The sequence below is a fragment of the Callionymus lyra genome, chromosome 16 (assembly GCF_982586985.1).
Source record: "Callionymus lyra chromosome 16, fCalLyr1.hap1.1, whole genome shotgun sequence".
In the NCBI taxonomy this organism is placed as follows: domain Eukaryota; kingdom Metazoa; phylum Chordata; class Actinopteri; order Syngnathiformes; family Callionymidae; genus Callionymus; species Callionymus lyra.
In genome coordinates this window covers 12,114,113-12,131,284 of record NC_141833.1, presented here as the reverse complement: position 1 = coordinate 12,131,284, position 17,172 = coordinate 12,114,113, and the positions used below count along the sequence as shown (strand labels likewise).

Below are 17,172 nucleotides of genomic sequence, written 5' to 3'. Positions count from 1 at the left end.
GATGTTATTCACTCACACTGTGACTGAATTACGAATCAAACACATGTATTGATTTCACCAGACAATCGGTCCAGTTTATTTCCCGCTGTAAGCTCTAAACTATACGACCGACTGGAGGCTCGTGGCGACAGCAGCTCTACAGTCAAAGGCAACTTGGCATTAGTCAGAAACACTTCTGGAACCTGGAACACACTGACCACAAAACTCAAAAGTTTTCTTGTAGCAGAAAATGACATTGCAGGTTAAAATTACAAAATGAACAGTTGAAGATTAAAATGGTAACAAGATTGTACATCAATGGTTTAAATAAGTTGCAAAAGTATTCAGTAATTTGATTTCTAACTTTAGGTGTTGACGCCTTAAGTTGGTTAGAAATAGTGGCGTGTATTGACCAGAATGCAATGATACGATACATCGTGATACTGTAGTAACAAGTATATATTTGTAGTATTGTCGAGTACTTGACCACATGAAAAAGTTGTAATTGATTTCATTTGTTTTGAAACCAAAATGGGTCCAAACGTCTGCTTTGGAATCGACTGTATCCTCTCGTCCTCAGTCATCACCAGGATCTTGTTGGATTTTATTTGTAATAATTGTGGTTGCAGTTTTATTTGCAACATAAAAAATAATTAAATTGTAAATAAAAAGCTATATAGTGCTGTTGTATATTGATACAGTATCTTTAAAAGTGTTATTGATACTTTCTTACACCCGGCGTCATCATGGCTGTGACCTGATCTGTGGTCTCACTCGTTATTATGAACCTGAATGATGGGCAGTTAGGAAAAGTCGGTTTAGTGTAAAAGTGTCAGCTCTTTGTGAGGAACTCCAAAATTCTCTCTTTAAAGTGTCCCCTGAAATCTCGAAAGCTCGTACAATGTTTTCCATCTGTTTCACAGGGCGCAGAGAGAAGGGGTGAAGGGCCCAAATGGCAGTTTGATTTTAATGTTGCCGTTTTTTTACCAAACCTGCCTCCTGGCACGGCCTTAGGGTGCCGGTTCTCACATGTTGTTGGGGTTGTAACACAGCATGTTGAACTGGATGTTCTCGTCCCAGTGGCGCAGCATCAGGAACAGCTGCCTGGCGGCGCCTCTCAGCCCCGACAGGTCCACTCCCTCGGGCAGATCCTGACAGCGCAGCCAGTAGTCGGCTTTGGCCGCGACCAGCTCCCACTCCATGAAGAACCCGGCGCAGCGGTGCTCCAGCCAGGCCAGAGCCACCGCGGTGGCCCAGCTGGAGCCCTCCAGGTCCTCCTGGGCCAGCTGGCTGCTAACGTGCGGGTCCCCGAACTCCACCGAAGAGCCCTCGCAGATGTCCGTCTCGGACCCCCGTCCGCTGTCCACCTGGAGCTGGTGGCTCTGTGGGACCGTCAGCTCCGGGGACCCCTCCTCAGAGCTGAGGGGGTCGGGGGACAGGGCGAGGGGGTCGTTGTCGGACGGCTGCCTCCTGCGAAGTCGAGGCTCCAGCATGGAGGAGGTGTCGCCCGGGGTGTGGTGAAAAGGGGGTGCGACGGGTTTGGTCAGGGAGCAGGACGAGGGCGAGAAGGTGACGTGCTGGTGCGGAGGTTTGATGGACAGGGACGGAGCGCTCGGGGACGTGCAGCGGAACGGCGGGCTGAGGCTGCGGCGGTGGAGGCTGTAGGGCGACGCCCTCTTGAGGCGGTCCAGGGAGATCTGGACACAGTCGGCGTAGACCTCGGTGAGGAGGAACGCCCCGGACGCCAGCTGCAGCCGGACCTGAGGAGAGTCACATGGGACGGTAGATTAGTGCCATCAGAATATTGAACAGTTGAATTCAACATTTCAAAATTTTATTTCTCTTTGTTCTTGTTCTATTTTATTTTGATTTTTTTCAGAAAAATTGCTGTATTTGCCGTGGCTGGTTGGTTAAGAAAAATATTTTCAATAAATCAATAAAGTTCTACCTAACCTAACCTATCCTAAAATGTTGAATGTTTTTTATTGAAATAAAAACTTTTTTTTAAATAATTTAATTATATATTTGGATAGTGGATTGTATATTGTAATTTATATTATTAATTATTATAAATATATATATATATATATATATATATTTTTAAATGCTTAATTTAATTTAATTACATTATTTTGATTTTCTAATTCCACCGATTCAAACTATTTATTTCCTTATTCATTTTTATTTTAATTCATAGCCTTTTAAATTTAATTTAAAAAATGTTGGTGTAATATATGGTTGTTTTACAGCTTGGTGGTTTAAAAGTTGAAGTATCTCAGTGCTCGATTGGACAGGTCTGGTAAGATTATTATATAATAATAATATTTTTTATTTTATTTTTTTAAAGGCTATGAACTGTAAAAATAATGACTTCAAAATATGTTTTAATGATTGGAATTAAAATGTTAATCTATGAGAAAAGGAATCATTAATTAAAATAAAATATATATACTGTATATATTAAATAAACTCAACCTTCCAATAGGCAGTTTACTGAAGTAAATACCTCAATAAAAACTATATTTGAATGAATAAATACAAGTTTGAACATTAGCAATGTTAAACATTCAATATTCGGATCAGTTCCACATTCCACAGTCAGTCCGGCTCCTTCAAACAAACTTTATTTATAACCACGACTGACAAACTCACCAGTGGAAGATAATCTGGAGTCTCGCTCTCGGCTTTCTCCGTCTCAGCAGACAGACAGTGGGACTTGAGAGGAACCTGCTTCCCTGACGAGATGGACGAGCGAAGACGCACCAGAGGGAACCTGCAACCGTCGGGGATCTGAGGTGAAACACTTTTCATGTCGTCTTTACCGTTTCTGGAAAATTGACGTGCGATCGGAACTTCTAACATCTCGAAAATAAAGTTCTTAAGGTATTTAAACAAAACGGTCGGGCCTTCTTGATAATAATATGAGGAACAGATGATAAAATGCATCTAGGAAGGTTGTGTCATTCACTTGTATGGCCTCTCACTGCTGATGCGCATGTCGAGAACAAGCAAAAAAACAGAAAACTTCACGAACACAATAACTCAAATGTGACTTTTCCGACAACTTGTGTCCTTCATTTGTTTGTGAACGTTTTAAGAAATGTTGCGTGACTCATGGTCTAGTGGTTAAGGTTTTTTTTAGCTGTCACACAACAAAGGTTGAATTATGGAGGTTTATGGAATATGAAACTAGCTCCTTGGCAGAAGTATGCCACGCCTCAGTGCTTCTCTACTTTAACTCAAGTTCACCTGGTCCCGAAGAAGCTCTCCATGGACTTGCTCTCTATAGTTCTGGGCGATCGAGGACATGCGGGTCCAGATCCCGCCGACATGCTGGCCACAACACCTGAAGCCAGAAACAGTCTCGATCAGAAACGACCTCGTCGATGATGATGTCATCAGAGGACTTACTGGACTCCCAGGACGTCAGGCTGCAGGGTGAGGCGGGCGTGTCGTCTTTGTCTGAGAGACGCAGGACAATTCTTCAACACTCATGAAGGAAGATGGAGATGAAACGTTGCGACTACCTTCACTCTTCCTCTCGCCCTCCTCCTCCTCCCTGCTGGCTGTACGTCTGCCCAGACCCACAGAGTACGTCCTCTGTCTGCCGGAGCTCCGCCTCTTCCCCAACACCTGCCCTGCTCACACAGACAGACAATCATATCTAAGGATACATTTTTAATTTTTTGTATTTTTAACAGTATATTTCTGTTTTATTTCTTCATATAAAGGATTAAATATTTATTTTTCCCTCTTCTTCTAGAATTTTATCTTTTATAATAATATTCCTTTGTCAAATTAGTTCATTGTGTGTCTTAATTGATTGCATTTGAAAGTGAAATAGTTTATTGTTGAATCTAATTAAAGTTAGATGTTTGGGCCTCGAGGTAGACATCAGGTAGATATCTCAGAACATCAAGGTTCGTCCACTTAAATTATTTAATTTTGATGCATTATTTAATGTAATTTAACTATTTAATTGACAAATGCCCAATTTAATGTACAAGTCACTTGTTTAATTTATTATATTGTATTTTTTTATCCATCTCATTTTTGCTCCATTGCCACACAACACATGTATATCTGTTTAAAAGACAAGAAAAGGGGCAAATGAGTTGGTTTTTCCCTTCATGGAAACTTTATTTGAAAATATCATTATGGAAATGAATGCAAGTGCCGTTTTTAATCCCCTCATTTAATGGATACATTTTTTACCAAGTGAGTGCCACAGTTCAAGTTACATAGTGAACACACTAGGGATGTAAGAAAATATTGATACACTTAAATATTGCAAACTTTTTTATTTTTTTATATGATGGTTTATAATTCAACTAAGTGTGTATTATAAAAAAATATTTTTATTTTTATTGTAATGTTTGTTTTTATTCTTTCTATTTTATAATGTATCCAAAAACACACACTTTTTACAAACTAGCAATAAACGTTTTCTGATTCTGAAATATTAACTAATACTTTGATGAGTAAACAATATACTGACTGGACATAATCAATTAGAATTAAAGTGATATTTGGCATGTGTGGGTCAGTAGTTTGTTAAGGATGAGAAAGGGAGACATTTATTCTTGCCTGAGTTTTGTCTGTCATCCGTTGTTTCCTGGCTGCTCCCGCTGTCTGTGGCAGTGAAGGCCGTGTACATGCAGATGATGTTGCAGTGTTTGCTGGTCTGGATGGCTTTCATACGGAACTTCCTGGAGGACGCTGAGGAGATTTAAAATAAAAGGACGGATAAGATGTACAAAAAAAAAACAACCTGTAATCCAAACCAAGTGTAAAATCTGACCGTGTCCTCCTCGGTTCTCTCGCTCGGCCACTTTTTCAAAGTCTCTGATGACCGAGCGAGCGGCCAGCTGGTGAACCATCTCCTCCCAGAGGTCACCTTCTGCTCCTTCACCTCCTCCCGGACACTCTTCGGCTTCTGGTGAGTCCTGGACCTCCGGGGCGGAGAGGTGCTCCAGGTTCACGGTGGCCTCCCAGGACACGGGCCGACCGCTCAGCACGCCGTGGATGCGGGAGCGGCACTGTCGCGTGGTCGACTCCTCTGGGGCGGCTGTGAAAAGGCACTCCGGGTCTGTGAAGTCGTCCCAGTCCAGGGGAGAGGCCGGGAAAATGAGTCCACCTGGAGATGAATGCACAGACCTGACTGTGAGGTGATTGACAAAAAGATCACAACCGCAAAACCCAAAATCTCACCTGAGGGCTCATCTAAAACAAGACTCAACTCGTTTGTCTCCCTCTAGTGTTAGAAAAACGTAAATGCTTTGAAAACGGTAGCACTGTTGCCACATATGATTGAATGTAAAATGCGAAAAAAGGCTCCTGTTGACTCAGTTTTATATTCCTGGAAACTAATGAAAAGTCCCTTATGGAAATGAATGCAATCGCTAGTTTTCAATCAACTGCTATTCAATCCAGACATTATCTTGGCTTTCAAATCATTTTTGTTATAGTTGTTTTATGGTTTATATTAAAATAATGTATAAAAGAGTACTTTTTTAAACCGCGTTGACGATGAAGATGATGATGATGACGATGCACTTACTGGAGTTGGTGAAGCTCTTGTGTGATGTGGTCCCTCGCGATGTCGTCTTTGTCTCTCCATCGCTCTCGTCCAGTCGTCCTCCTCCGAGAGTTTGGTCGAAGGACACTCTCTCCAGCGCTCTCCTCAGACGATGCATCTCTAGCTCCCCCTGTGGCGTCGAGAAGCTGCGCGCCGCCAGAGTGGAGCGGGCCAGGGCTTTCTGCCTCCGACGGGACTCGTCGCAGACATTGAGACAACATTCCTGTCGCCGCGAGAGAGAGACGATGAGCGGCGACTCACATACCGACTCCTTCTCTTAACTACCTTCGCTGATATGGACTCTGAAGTTTCCACCGAGAGGTTTTCCTGCCAGGCGGCGTCGGCCCAGCGAGACAGAGACAACCTCTGCTCCACCGATGACACCTTCTCCAGACCCTGAGGCAGCGACCCGGTGTCCAGGCCCGAGGCGGACGACAGACGGTCCGTCTGGAACGCCTTGCTCGTGGAGTCCGAGCGAGCGGAGTTGTCCAGGTTCGCAGGGAGACCGTGCTCGCTGCTGAGCGAGCAGCGGGTGAGAACATACTGCTCCTGGATGTACGACGCCTCTTGGATTCTCGTCCTCACGTCGCTGGACCACTCCACCTCCACACCTGCAGGGGGCGACACCGGCTCTGTGACATCTGTGACAACACCTCAAACAAAGTCGGTCTGACCTAGGCTGCTGCCCACGTCCGTGTCTTTGGCGCAGGAGAACTCTGAGGAGATTTCTCTGGAGATCTCTCTCAGTGCCTCCTCCAGATCGTTCCCTCCTTCGCTGGTCACCACCGGCATCAGCTCGGACGTGGAAGTCGGCGAGAGCTCGTCGTTGGACTGACCGAACACAGACCCGGTGGAGCCGCTGCGAGTTCCTTTGCACCCCCGTCCCTCAGACTGTTGGAAACAAAATATATGTCTGTAGAAACACTCACTTCTATATCACTTTGTTAAACAGGGTCTCAGGGTCAAGGTGACCCGAAGGCCCAAAAACAAATGTGGTCACCTTGACCCAGAGATAACATATTGGTTACCAGACTCGTTTTTAGGTTAGAAAGTTAAAATTGAATACGTAAAAACGGTGTTGCGTTCAAAGACACCGGACAAATTACATTTGATCATTCCATGTTTAAGCAGCTGTGCTTAACACGTAGCGAAGGATTTTATCCTACGTCGATTTATTGTAGCCATGAGGACATAGAATGGTTAAATACAAATGACATTATTTTTATATTAAAATGTAGTTTTCTTTTTATTATTTACATTTTTTTTCATCAAATATTTTCCAAATTAATTTACTTTTTATTTTGTACACATAGTTTGTATTTTAATTTCAAAAGTAGAAAAAACTAAATTTAATTTGAATTCTTAGCCCTTTCATTTGAATATGTTTGTATAATAGTATATAGTACAGTTGCTTTGGAATCTGCCATGTTGCTCCAGTGATTCTACGTTGTCACATGATCGTCTACGGGTCGCATGATTGGCTGAAATTTCGATCAACGTAGCTCTGTACTCTTTCAGTGTTGTCCGGTGGCACTAATATACTGACATATATATATATATTGAATTTAAATGCATATGAATTCAAAAATATACAATTTAGAGAAATGTTTTATATATATAATATTTTGAAAAAAATTACAAAAATCAATTTTTATATTAAATAAAATAAAAAAAATTCAATGAATGCTTTAAAAAACTCTTAAATTTTGTTTAAATATTCAACCGTTTTTCTCTGGAAACCACACGAAACCGTCAGTACCTCAGTAGTTTTGGCTTTGAAAGGCGCCAGGTCGAAGAGCGTGCAGTACCCGATCAGGCAGTTTCCCGGGTACAGAGGCGGGATCTCGTTGGGCGAGAGGAGAGCCTCCATGTTCTCGGGCAGGTACCAGTCGATGCGGACATCGGTCAGCACAGGCTCGAAGGCCTTTTTCAACGACTTGATGAACTAAAGTCAAGACATTTTATCTCGCATTTGTTACAGATACAACCTTCAATGGAAAAGGACTAGTTTAGGTCTCAGTGTCGACCCACCTTGGGTTGCAGTCTCTCGTCTTCAGCGGAGAACTCGGCAGTCCCTCCGGTCAGCTTGGCGACGCCCTGGAGGAGTCTCCTGCACGCTCTGGGACCTAAACCCAGACCAAAGCATCTGCAAAGGTTTCAAGTGAACATCTTGTCAGATAAAACTTTAATTTGACTTGAAAACACACATCTTCAGGAAATGTTCACATTTTTCCAGAGCTCATGCTGAGTCAGCCGTTTCGACATGCAAGTAAGTAAGTAAGTAAGTAATTTTTATTTGTATAGCGCTTTTCCAGACCAGGGTCACAAAGCGCTTAAACAATCAAAACAATACTCAATAAAGTATATACTTTAAAGGGCAAGATAAAACTGATAACACAACAGGAGTTCCAGAAAATCAAGGAAAAGCCTGAACAAATGTGTATCTATAACCATCAGCGTGATCTGTGTCGCTCAAGAGAACAGTTTAAAAAACAGTTCACGAACGAGGGGAAGTGTTCACCAGGCCAGATGCCAAAAATACTTTGCAGAAAGTCAGTGAAGCAGGAGAATACTAATGAAAAATAAATGGATGGATGTTCGTCTGCGGGGGGGGCGAGGGGGCGGGGCTCTTGTAGCAGTTGAAAGCACTTTGTGGGATTAGAAGGCGGAGCTTAAAGGAGTCCAAGTACTAATGAAAGTCCCCTTATCTGTGTCCTCGCTTACTCCCCCAGACTCATGCAGTGATCTTCAGTCTGTTTGCTCAGACGTGTCTTTGAAACATGTACTGTCGTTTTAAATATAAATGTTTAATATAATACGTTGTAAAAATATATATAGATATTAAAAGTGTAAATGAAAAAGCAAATGAAAGGAACAAAACAAGAATAGCAATAACTCTTCTTCATCTGATCATTATTTGATTGAATATACTTTTAATAATTATATTTCTAAACACGCAAAAGTAATCTCACTATGAATGACGTCGACCTTGCAAGTAAAAATAAGTGAGTTACCGGCCGGCACAAGTGTTCCTGCGCACCAGCTCCAGCACCCGCGCCACGTTGCTGATGGATCCGTCGCTGACGATGAAGATCTGGCGAGGATACGAACGCTGCATGGGCTGCTGGTAGACCCAGGACAGCGCCCCCAGCAGGTTGGTGGCGCGCATGTCGGCCCTCATCCTCTGGATGTACTCGTTGGCCTGCATGAGCGTGACCTGTGTCAACATACGCGTCAGACGTGTCACCGTTAGTGATGTAACAATTAATGTGTTAATGTGGTTGTTGTTGTCATTTTAGACCAAAAAAACCACACCATCCAGATTTGTCACACAATTAAGAGTGTCTCAAATCCTCACGTTGAAGTTGCTAAGAAAGATAGTGTCTCGTTAGCATCCGTCATCTTAAAGGCACAATCCTTATCATTTTAAATGTTGTTTTTACCACCTCCTAGTGATGGAAGAGTGTAACTGCAATGTTGTAAATTCTATTTACCTGTTGGAAAGCTGAGACAATTAATTCTGAGGACAAAGGAAAATAAGAAAAACAAAAGATTATGCAAAATCCGCTGCTGTGATGAGTTTACTGAGAGGGAGTGAGACCAAGAAAGTGATGTTTAGAGTTTGATTGTTTGATAAGTTAGAAATTGGATCCAAGATGATATTTATTTTATTTTGTAGACCTGTAGAGGAGTGAGGTTTCATGCTTGTCAGTCTATGTCTCGCACGCGGCTACAGTGATGAGTTTACTGAGAAGACCAGGAGAGAGTAATGTTTTGTTAAGTTAAAAGATGAGTGGAGAAAAGCCTTCTTCTTAGTTAGTCTAGTGTGGTTTCATACTTCATAGTTGAAGCCTTGTATGCAGCTGCAGTGATGAGTTTATCAAGAGGGAGTGAGACCAAGAGAGAGTGACATTTGAATGTCTATAAAGTTAGAGAATTAGTCTAAAATTGATTGAAAAATATTTTATATTTGTGAGTATATTGTGAAAAGCCTAAACGTATTAGTAGAATAAAAGAATAAAAAAAGGCCAGAAGGTAAATTTGTTGTTAATTATTCATATGTTTATCTATTAGGTAGATATTATTTTAACTTATTTTATTACTTACTTATTACTATACTACAGATATAAGGTTAACCCTAGTTGTAGTGGTGACAGGCTGAAATATCATCTCCACTCCACGGTTCAGTCATGCCTAAAATCATCTGCACAAATATTTAATTGCAAGCATGTGTTCAAAACGAGAGCCTCAGCACCTGCTGTCCAACAATCATCACTCACGGCGAAGACAAACATGTCGGAGCGACTGCTTCGCTGAAAATGCATGAAAGGTCAGCGCGTGCAGGAGAGACTGTTTGTCGTTCTCGCTCCTGGTCCGAGCAGAACCTGATACTCTGCTGCTACGGCAACTGCGCCGCTGACCTATCGCCTGATTAGATACGGACGTGTTGTTTGAAGAAGAACATCTGCCAGCAGGAGCGCCGATTCGGTTCGGACGTTACTCACATCTGTGCAGAGTTTACTGGAGTTGAAAAGAGGCTTGATGGTGGTGCCGAAGCCGACGATGTTGATCATGGTGCCGGACGGAAGGCTCTTCAGGGCCACCACCAACGCTTCCTGTCCCGAATATAAAAAAACATTATTGTCACGTAGACCATTACTGACGAGCGACTCACCTTCACTCTGCGTATGTTGGCGCCGCTCATGCTGCCGCTGCGGTCCACGAGGAACAGGAGTTCTCTGGTGGCTTTGTTCAGCTCCAGAGGTTCCGACAACAAGTCTGGGCAGAAGTTCAGCATCAACACTGGACTGTTGAGGATGTCTTTGTGATAACGCTTCCGCACAAACTCCAGCTACGAACGGACAAGAACCAGAGACGTCAGTCCAAGTGTTTTGCTGCTTTTTTTAATTTTTCACAGACGATGAAGAGATTAATATGAAAGTATATAAATGTCATTGAATATTGAATATAATATTTAAACTGTTCAAACTTTGAGTTTTATTTTTTATTTTTTCAATAATTTTTAGATTGAATGATTGTTTTTCTTTTTTCTTTTTTAAAATAATTATATAAACAAATTAAAATATTTTCAAAATGATTTTTTGTTAATGATTAATTATAATTAAAACACGTAATACAAAATTAATTAATAAGTACAACATGAAAAAATGTTGGACTTATAATATTAAACTATGAGTAAAAAATACGTTCTCTGTGTTCCACTCTATTAATATTATTCTGGGGTTAAATTATATGATGGATTTAAATGTCTATTTTTAACATTATTATTATTATTATTTCTTTACTTGAACAGGGACAGCACACAATAAAACATTAACCCTGAATGAACAAGGAGAGATGCGTTGCATCTTTATTTTCAACATAAAGTAAGAAGTGAGTAAGTTAAGGAAACCAAAATCAAAGTAAAGCAACACAATGTTATTTTCTTTTCAGTCGGTATAAGAGTAAATTTGTCAGAACTGGTGCCATCTTGGTACGGATTACTGATTGAGGGCATTTGGGATTTTTCCACAACAGTATAAAGTCATCTGGATACAAAAAGCTTTTATTAGATGGAAACACAGTATTAGTAATCATGATGAAATGTGTCCTGAGTCCATTTAAATTCCCCCCAGTGTTCATCCCCAACTATTTTACATCAGCTCAAGAGTCTGATAAGAAGTAGTTTCTGAGGCTCACCCTCCTATCTGGTTCTGGATGTTTACGAACGTAGCGGATGAAATCCCGGCGTGACGAGACGTGTTGCTCGTACTGGCTGAAGGACAGTCTGCCCTTCTCCACGATGACGAGCGGGCTGTGAGGTTCTGCCGGGAAAGACGAACAGGAATGATCCGGAACCGTGAAGCTTCGTCACAACTCACCACTGAGGTGCAGGAGGATTTCGATGTGTCTGTCGTACGGATGGTCCTGCGCCAGAGTGATGTAGGTGGCCGAGGCACTTTGGGCACTGGGGTCAGCGTCGGCCCTGAGGGCGTGTGTGGGGCTCTCCAGACCTGCAGACGAGACATGAACATGTGACGTGTTGAGTTAAACAAGCAGGGATTGAAAAAGATTAACAACCATCTAGATAAATGATCAAAGCAAAAATTAAAGCGGCTTCAAAATTGTATTTCTATACATTTCAACTCTTTTGTGAGCTTTGTTTGAGAACCCTCATATTAATTAGTTCCCCAAAATGTACAAATGTCAAATTGCATTTAAAAGTATTAAAACAACATTATTCTTTAATGTTATTTGTGTTTGAAAGGTTATGTCAGACCTCTTTTGTTTGGTGATTTTTATTTGATCATTATTCTAATGTTTTTATTTTATAAACAAATACATGCGTCTGTTTTGAATGTTAATATAAAAGCTACATTTTCCAACCTTTACTACCAGGAGAATGGATATTATTTATTGTTAAAAATATGCCCTTAATACTACTTTTTTTAATAGTACATTTTACAGAAATCTGATTTACATCCATCCTAAAGTTGCACATACAGACTATAATATACTAAATAATATAATATACTAAGTCATTATTTTGCATCCCTAGAGTTTTTTTTAACATGTAGTTTGTACATGTTGACCTAAAGTAAGCCAAAAAAGTTGATCTTTGTATGTCCTTTATCAAACTACAGGTATTATTGTAAATGTTGCCTTAAACTGACCATTGATGTCACAGAAAATAATTTTGAAACTGAAGGTTACTTCTGAGAAAAAAAACATTTTTAGCTGCCTTTGCTTATTAATAAGTTGATAATTAAATAAAAAACAGCCAGATTGTGAAGAATTTTGACTGGTGAGATTGTGGATTTTGTACGTCCCACGACTGGGACCATCATCTCAATTTTGGCCCAATGCTTTTTAACTTGACCTAGAATACATAAGGTAATGAGCTAAAGTTAAAACCAGGTAACAACAGAGATAATAGTATGTAGACATATTCAAAAGGTTGTATAGCTGAGATGGAAATATTTAGTTTAAATCAATTCATCATGATCAACAAGATTTTTTCTTGTTTTTAAATGCATATTAAATATATAGACAGATATCGGAGCAGTACCAGCGAGCAGACACGCTCCTCTGACCAGCAGCTGGAAGTTGAGTTCATAAGGCGCCAAGTTGGCGGCAGGATGGGTGAAGACGGCGTGAGCGCACTGTTGCTCGGCGTCTAAGGCTCGGTCTTGTTTCCCTGAGGTGGCGCCGAAGCAGCTGGTTGGTCTGAGACGTGTAATGAAACATCATCATCAGGCGTGCGGGTCAACACTTTAAAAGGCTCAAAAAAGCCATCTCTCACCCGTTCTCCTCCGATTTACAGCCGTTCTCACTCTTGCTGGCCGTCATCTGGCCGGAGACCACGGGGGTGAGCAGCGACGGGTAGACGATGCGGATGGCTCCGTTGTCTAAGGTGGGAAGTTCCAGGGTCGTCTTTAACGTGATGGAGACGATGTCCATGGGACCGATGAGCCCCGTGCCCACGATGAAAGTGGTCCGTTCTATGTCCTCGTCCAGTATCAAATGTCCTGGAACACAATCTTTATTTGTTGATTTCATAGAGATTTATTCTCCTCATAAAAAGTCTCAAGTCAAAATATAAACTCTTGCATCAGACCAGATGTAGGAAGATGTAATAAGTCATTATTTATGGGATGTAGACGCTCACTTTCAGCAGCATATATTGACAGGATTGTAATATTCGTACCGTTGGTGCACTGCACGTCCAGGCTGGAGCTTCCACAGCAGCCCCATTCTCGCCCGTCTGGGTCAGACCCGGGGAAACAATCCAGGCAGCAGTCGTTCAGCCGCCCTCTGCTCTGAATCTGGACCCCCACCAGACGACCAGCAATGACTGCCTCAAAGCCCACCACCACCTCCTTTTCTCCAAGAGGATACACAAACACACCTGGACAGATTCACAAAGACACCTTGTTCTGCTGAACTGAACGATAGGGAGGTTTTAAAAATGTCAGAATAAACCATCAATGCAACTCAAGTCACTGTCATTTTCATCCCTGTTACTATAGTTTCCCCCTTTTTTAACAGCAATTACATGCATGTGTGTTTTTGTTTATGTGTGTATGTGGTGTGTATCTACTTCTATGTTGAAGGTGGTCTGTGTGTTTCTGTTTTTTTGTTGGGGTTGTGTGTTATATTGTGTTTTTTCTGTGTTGTTTGTGTGTGTCTCTTTTTGTGTTAAAATGGGTTGTGTGTGCGTATGTTTTTTTATTGTTACTGTGTGTCTGTTTCATTTTTGGGTGTGTGTCCATGTGTGTGTTTCTGTGGTGTGTGTGTGTATGTGTCTGTTTCTGTGTTGGGGCGGCTTGTGAGTGTGCGCCTGTGTGTGCATGTGTTTTGTGTCAATGATGCATGTCTTTTTCTGTATCTGGAGGTGTGTTTATGTTGGGACGGTGTGTGTATGTTTAGCGTTGGGGCTGTGTGTGTGTGTTTCTATGCTGTGGTTGTGTGAGTCTATGTTAGGGTGTTATGGGTCTGTGTGTTCTTATTGTGTTGTCGCTCTGTTTGTCTGTTTCTATGCTGGGGTGGTTCGAGTCTGTGTTAGGTTGGTGTGTGTGTCTGTGCGTTGGGGTGTGTCTGTGTGTTGGGGTGGTGTGAGTCTATGTTATGGTGGTATGGGTCTGTGTGTGATTATTGTGTTTTCACTCTGTTTGTCTGTTTCTATGCTGGATGAGTCGTGAGATATGAGTCTGTGTGTTGGGGTGTGTGTCTGCATGTTGGGGTAATTGTTTGTAATTGTTTGTCAGTGTTTTGGGGGTGGTCTGCGTTTGTGTTTGGTTGGTGTTTGTGTTGGGGTGGTTCAAGTCTGTGTTGGGTTGGTGTGTGTGTTGGGGTGGTGTGTGTGTCTGTGTGTTCGGGTGGTGTATTTGTCTGTGTGTTCGGGTGGTGTATTTGTCTGTGTGTTGGGGTGGTTCAAGTCTGTGTTGGGTTGGTGTTTGTGTTGTGGTGGTGTATTTTTTTCTGTGTGTTGGGGTGGTGTATTTGTCTGTATGGTTGGTGGTTCAAGTCTGTGTTGGGTTGGTGTGTGTGTTTGTGTGGTGTATTTGTCTGTGTGTTGGGGTGGTTCAAGTCTGTGTTGGGTTGGTGTTTGTGTTGTGGTGGTGTATTTTTTTCTGTGTGTTGGGGTGGTGTATTTGTCTGTATGGTTGGTGGTTCAAGTCTGTGTTGGGTTGGTGTGTGTGTTGGGGTGGTGTATTTGTCTGTGTGTTGTGTTGGTGCAAGTCTGTGCTGGGCTGGTGTGTGTGTTGGGGTGGTGTATTTGTCTGTGTGTTGTGTTGGTGCAAGTCTGTGCTGGGCTGGTGTGTGTGTTGGGGTGGTGTATTTGTCTGTGTGTTGGGGTGGTGAACGTCTGTGCTGGTGTGCGTGTTGGGGTTGTTATTTGTCTGTGTGTAGGGGTGGGTTTATGTCTGTGTGTTGAGGGGATGTGAGTCTGTGTGAGATTGCTGAGTGTGTTGGGGTAGTGTATTTGTCTGTGTGTGTGTTTGTGTGTTGAGTTGTTGTACATGTTGAGGGTGCATGAGTGTGTGTCGGGCTGGTAGTCTGGTATAAATACAAGTACAAGTTCATTGAACTTGTTGTTGCTTCATGAAGGTACAAATCAACTCTCAGATGGATCTTAAATGACTCTCACCCTCGACAGACTCCAGGTCAGCGTTGGCGTAGGTGAGGTGAGCCGTGATGCCCAGCGAGCAGCCGTTCGCGCAGGACTTGATGCAGGAGGCCTTCAGCAGCAGCGGCTCCCACGTGGAGCGACTCCTCAGGCCCACCATCTTCTCAGCTCCACTCTGAAGAGAGTCAAACGTCAGCTCCTTAACTCCAGCTCGATTCTTCTACTTCTTTTTTTTTTCCCTTCTTTCCAAACCATCTGTGCACATCCTGTCCTCAGGATCTTAGCAACCAGCAGTGATTGTCGGAATATATATGAGACCTGGTTAACCATTAACACCAGTGAGCGACACTCACTAATAACAACCTTCTGTTGCATCAAATCTGCACAAGACTCTCCAAAAGATTCAAAAGAGAAAAAGTTTCAAATAAACATGATCTTAACTTATCTTTATGCTTCAGCCATAATTCAATCTGTATGACGACCAGAGCCACAGGCCAGCTTGCAGACCACGTGTGTGTGTGTGTGTGTGTTTGTGCAGACTCACTCCTGTGTTTGCTGTGATCCAGGTAATGTCTTTTCTACCTTTCTAACAAGATCAACAGCTTCCATCTGGCTACTGGCTCACATGGTTCACGTTGATATCTGTTAAACTGAACGTCCCTCTCGAACAACTGCTCAACTAGTTTCCTCATCAAATCTAAACACTCGTACCACTAAACGTGACTAAATATTCTTCATAAAAGCAACGGAAATATCAGAGCATTGATCGTACAGTTCCTGCCAAAACTTACTTTAGAGCACTGCAGTAGCAATTATTCATTGAAGTCAGCATTCGCGTCTAGAATACTCACTGTACACTTCTCTGCAGTGTCTGACCATTTGCCCCGGCGTCCAGTCACTGCATCAATCCCATCGTCTGCTCTCGTTTTTTTTCTGAAATCACACCCTTCGGAGTTTTTGTCTGGATACGAGATTATGCTGATTCAGCTCTTTTCTTTACGGCTTCTACTACCGACCTCAAGAGGGGGAGAGAAGAAAAAAAAAGCTTTTATGTTTATTAAACAACTTGACCAAGACTTAGATGATGAACTGAGATGCTGATATAGTTTCTCTTCGCCTCTAAAAAAAACATGTTGATGACAAAAACATATCGAAATAAAGGCAGAAAACCTTACCTGTGGTGCTGAACCAGAAAAGTTGACCACAAACTAGGTTTGGTTATAGTTGGGGGCAGAGAGCTGGAACGATAGCACACAGCGGTGAGTGAGGCGGCTGCTTCCCATCCAGACAATTGGCTGTGATGTTGCAGCACAATAATTCACTGCTAATGGCCAGAGAGAGAGAGAGGCAGAGAAGAGGGGGAGAGAGGGGGAGGCAGAAGGGAGGAGTGCACCGACTCTCCCAGCGGGTCAAAAAGACAGTCGCAGCAACTCCAGGTGAACAAAGATACAATCGTGTATTGTTTCACTAAACAAGAGTCGCCTAAAACTGTCTAGAATGATGCAATAATGCAAGTATTTGAATTTATTTGAGCTTATGTTTAGTGTATTAAGTCATTTTAAATATCTGCATTTGTTTTTTTAGGCATACAAAAATAACTTTTTTATTATATATCACATTCTAATATAATTATAAATCGTAATCTATGGTTGTATTTTGGGACAGTTTAGGATTCTAAAATAATTCTAAAGTAAAATGCTTCATACTATAAATCACCAATATTATCCTCATTATCTTCGTCTATTATATTATCCTTTTTCTTTGTTATTTTCCTTTGATCTATGTTCTTTATCTTTACATTTAGATTGTGTATTCTTGAACTTGTTCTTGTTTCATGAATCTGTCCTGGTTGTTGTGTGTTGGAAAAACAATGAAAAACAAAGACCTCCAGAGGGATTAATAAAGTTTATCCATCCGTCTATCTATTATAGAAAAACCATCAAATACAAGAGTAGAAAAGTTATAGACCCCGGTTTAAAAAAGT

The 17,172-nt window shown here is 41.9% G+C and overlaps 1 protein-coding gene across 1 annotated transcript; it reads right to left on the bottom strand.

The window, feature by feature from the left end:
* Positions 1-114: 114 nt before the first annotated feature.
* On the bottom strand, positions 115-16,226 carry vwa5b2 (von Willebrand factor A domain containing 5B2). The gene is made up of 22 exons (XM_087811602.1): positions 16,040-16,226; positions 15,210-15,363; positions 13,266-13,466; positions 12,861-13,086; positions 12,627-12,784; positions 11,440-11,571; positions 11,258-11,382; positions 10,233-10,409; positions 10,063-10,173; positions 8,572-8,774; positions 7,589-7,703; positions 7,317-7,502; positions 6,232-6,448; positions 5,843-6,168; positions 5,540-5,780; positions 4,781-5,116; positions 4,567-4,698; positions 3,507-3,617; positions 3,391-3,441; positions 3,229-3,325; positions 2,632-2,752; positions 115-1,739 (listed from the first exon to the last, which is right to left on the bottom strand). Exons 2-22 carry the CDS (start codon positions 15,346-15,348, stop codon positions 1,005-1,007), a joined length of 4,140 nt encoding a protein of 1,379 aa, XP_087667728.1. The 5' UTR covers positions 15,349-15,363; positions 16,040-16,226; the 3' UTR covers positions 115-1,004.
* Positions 16,227-17,172: the final 946 nt, after the last annotated feature.

Bases quoted from the DNA above. Each gene is read 5' to 3' on its own strand.
- vwa5b2 (XM_087811602.1), bottom strand. From the start codon at position 15,348: ATGGTGGGCCTGAGGAGTCGCTCCACGTGGGAGCCGCTGCTGCTGAAG. The intron at 11,383-11,439 runs GTGAGTTGTGAC...CTTTCCCGGCAG, and splicing joins AATCCTCCTGCACCTCAGTG to AACCTCACAGCCCGCTCGTC. The intron at 4,699-4,780 runs GTCAGATTTTAC...AAATCTCCTCAG, and splicing joins AGAGAACCGAGGAGGACACG to CGTCCTCCAGGAAGTTCCGT.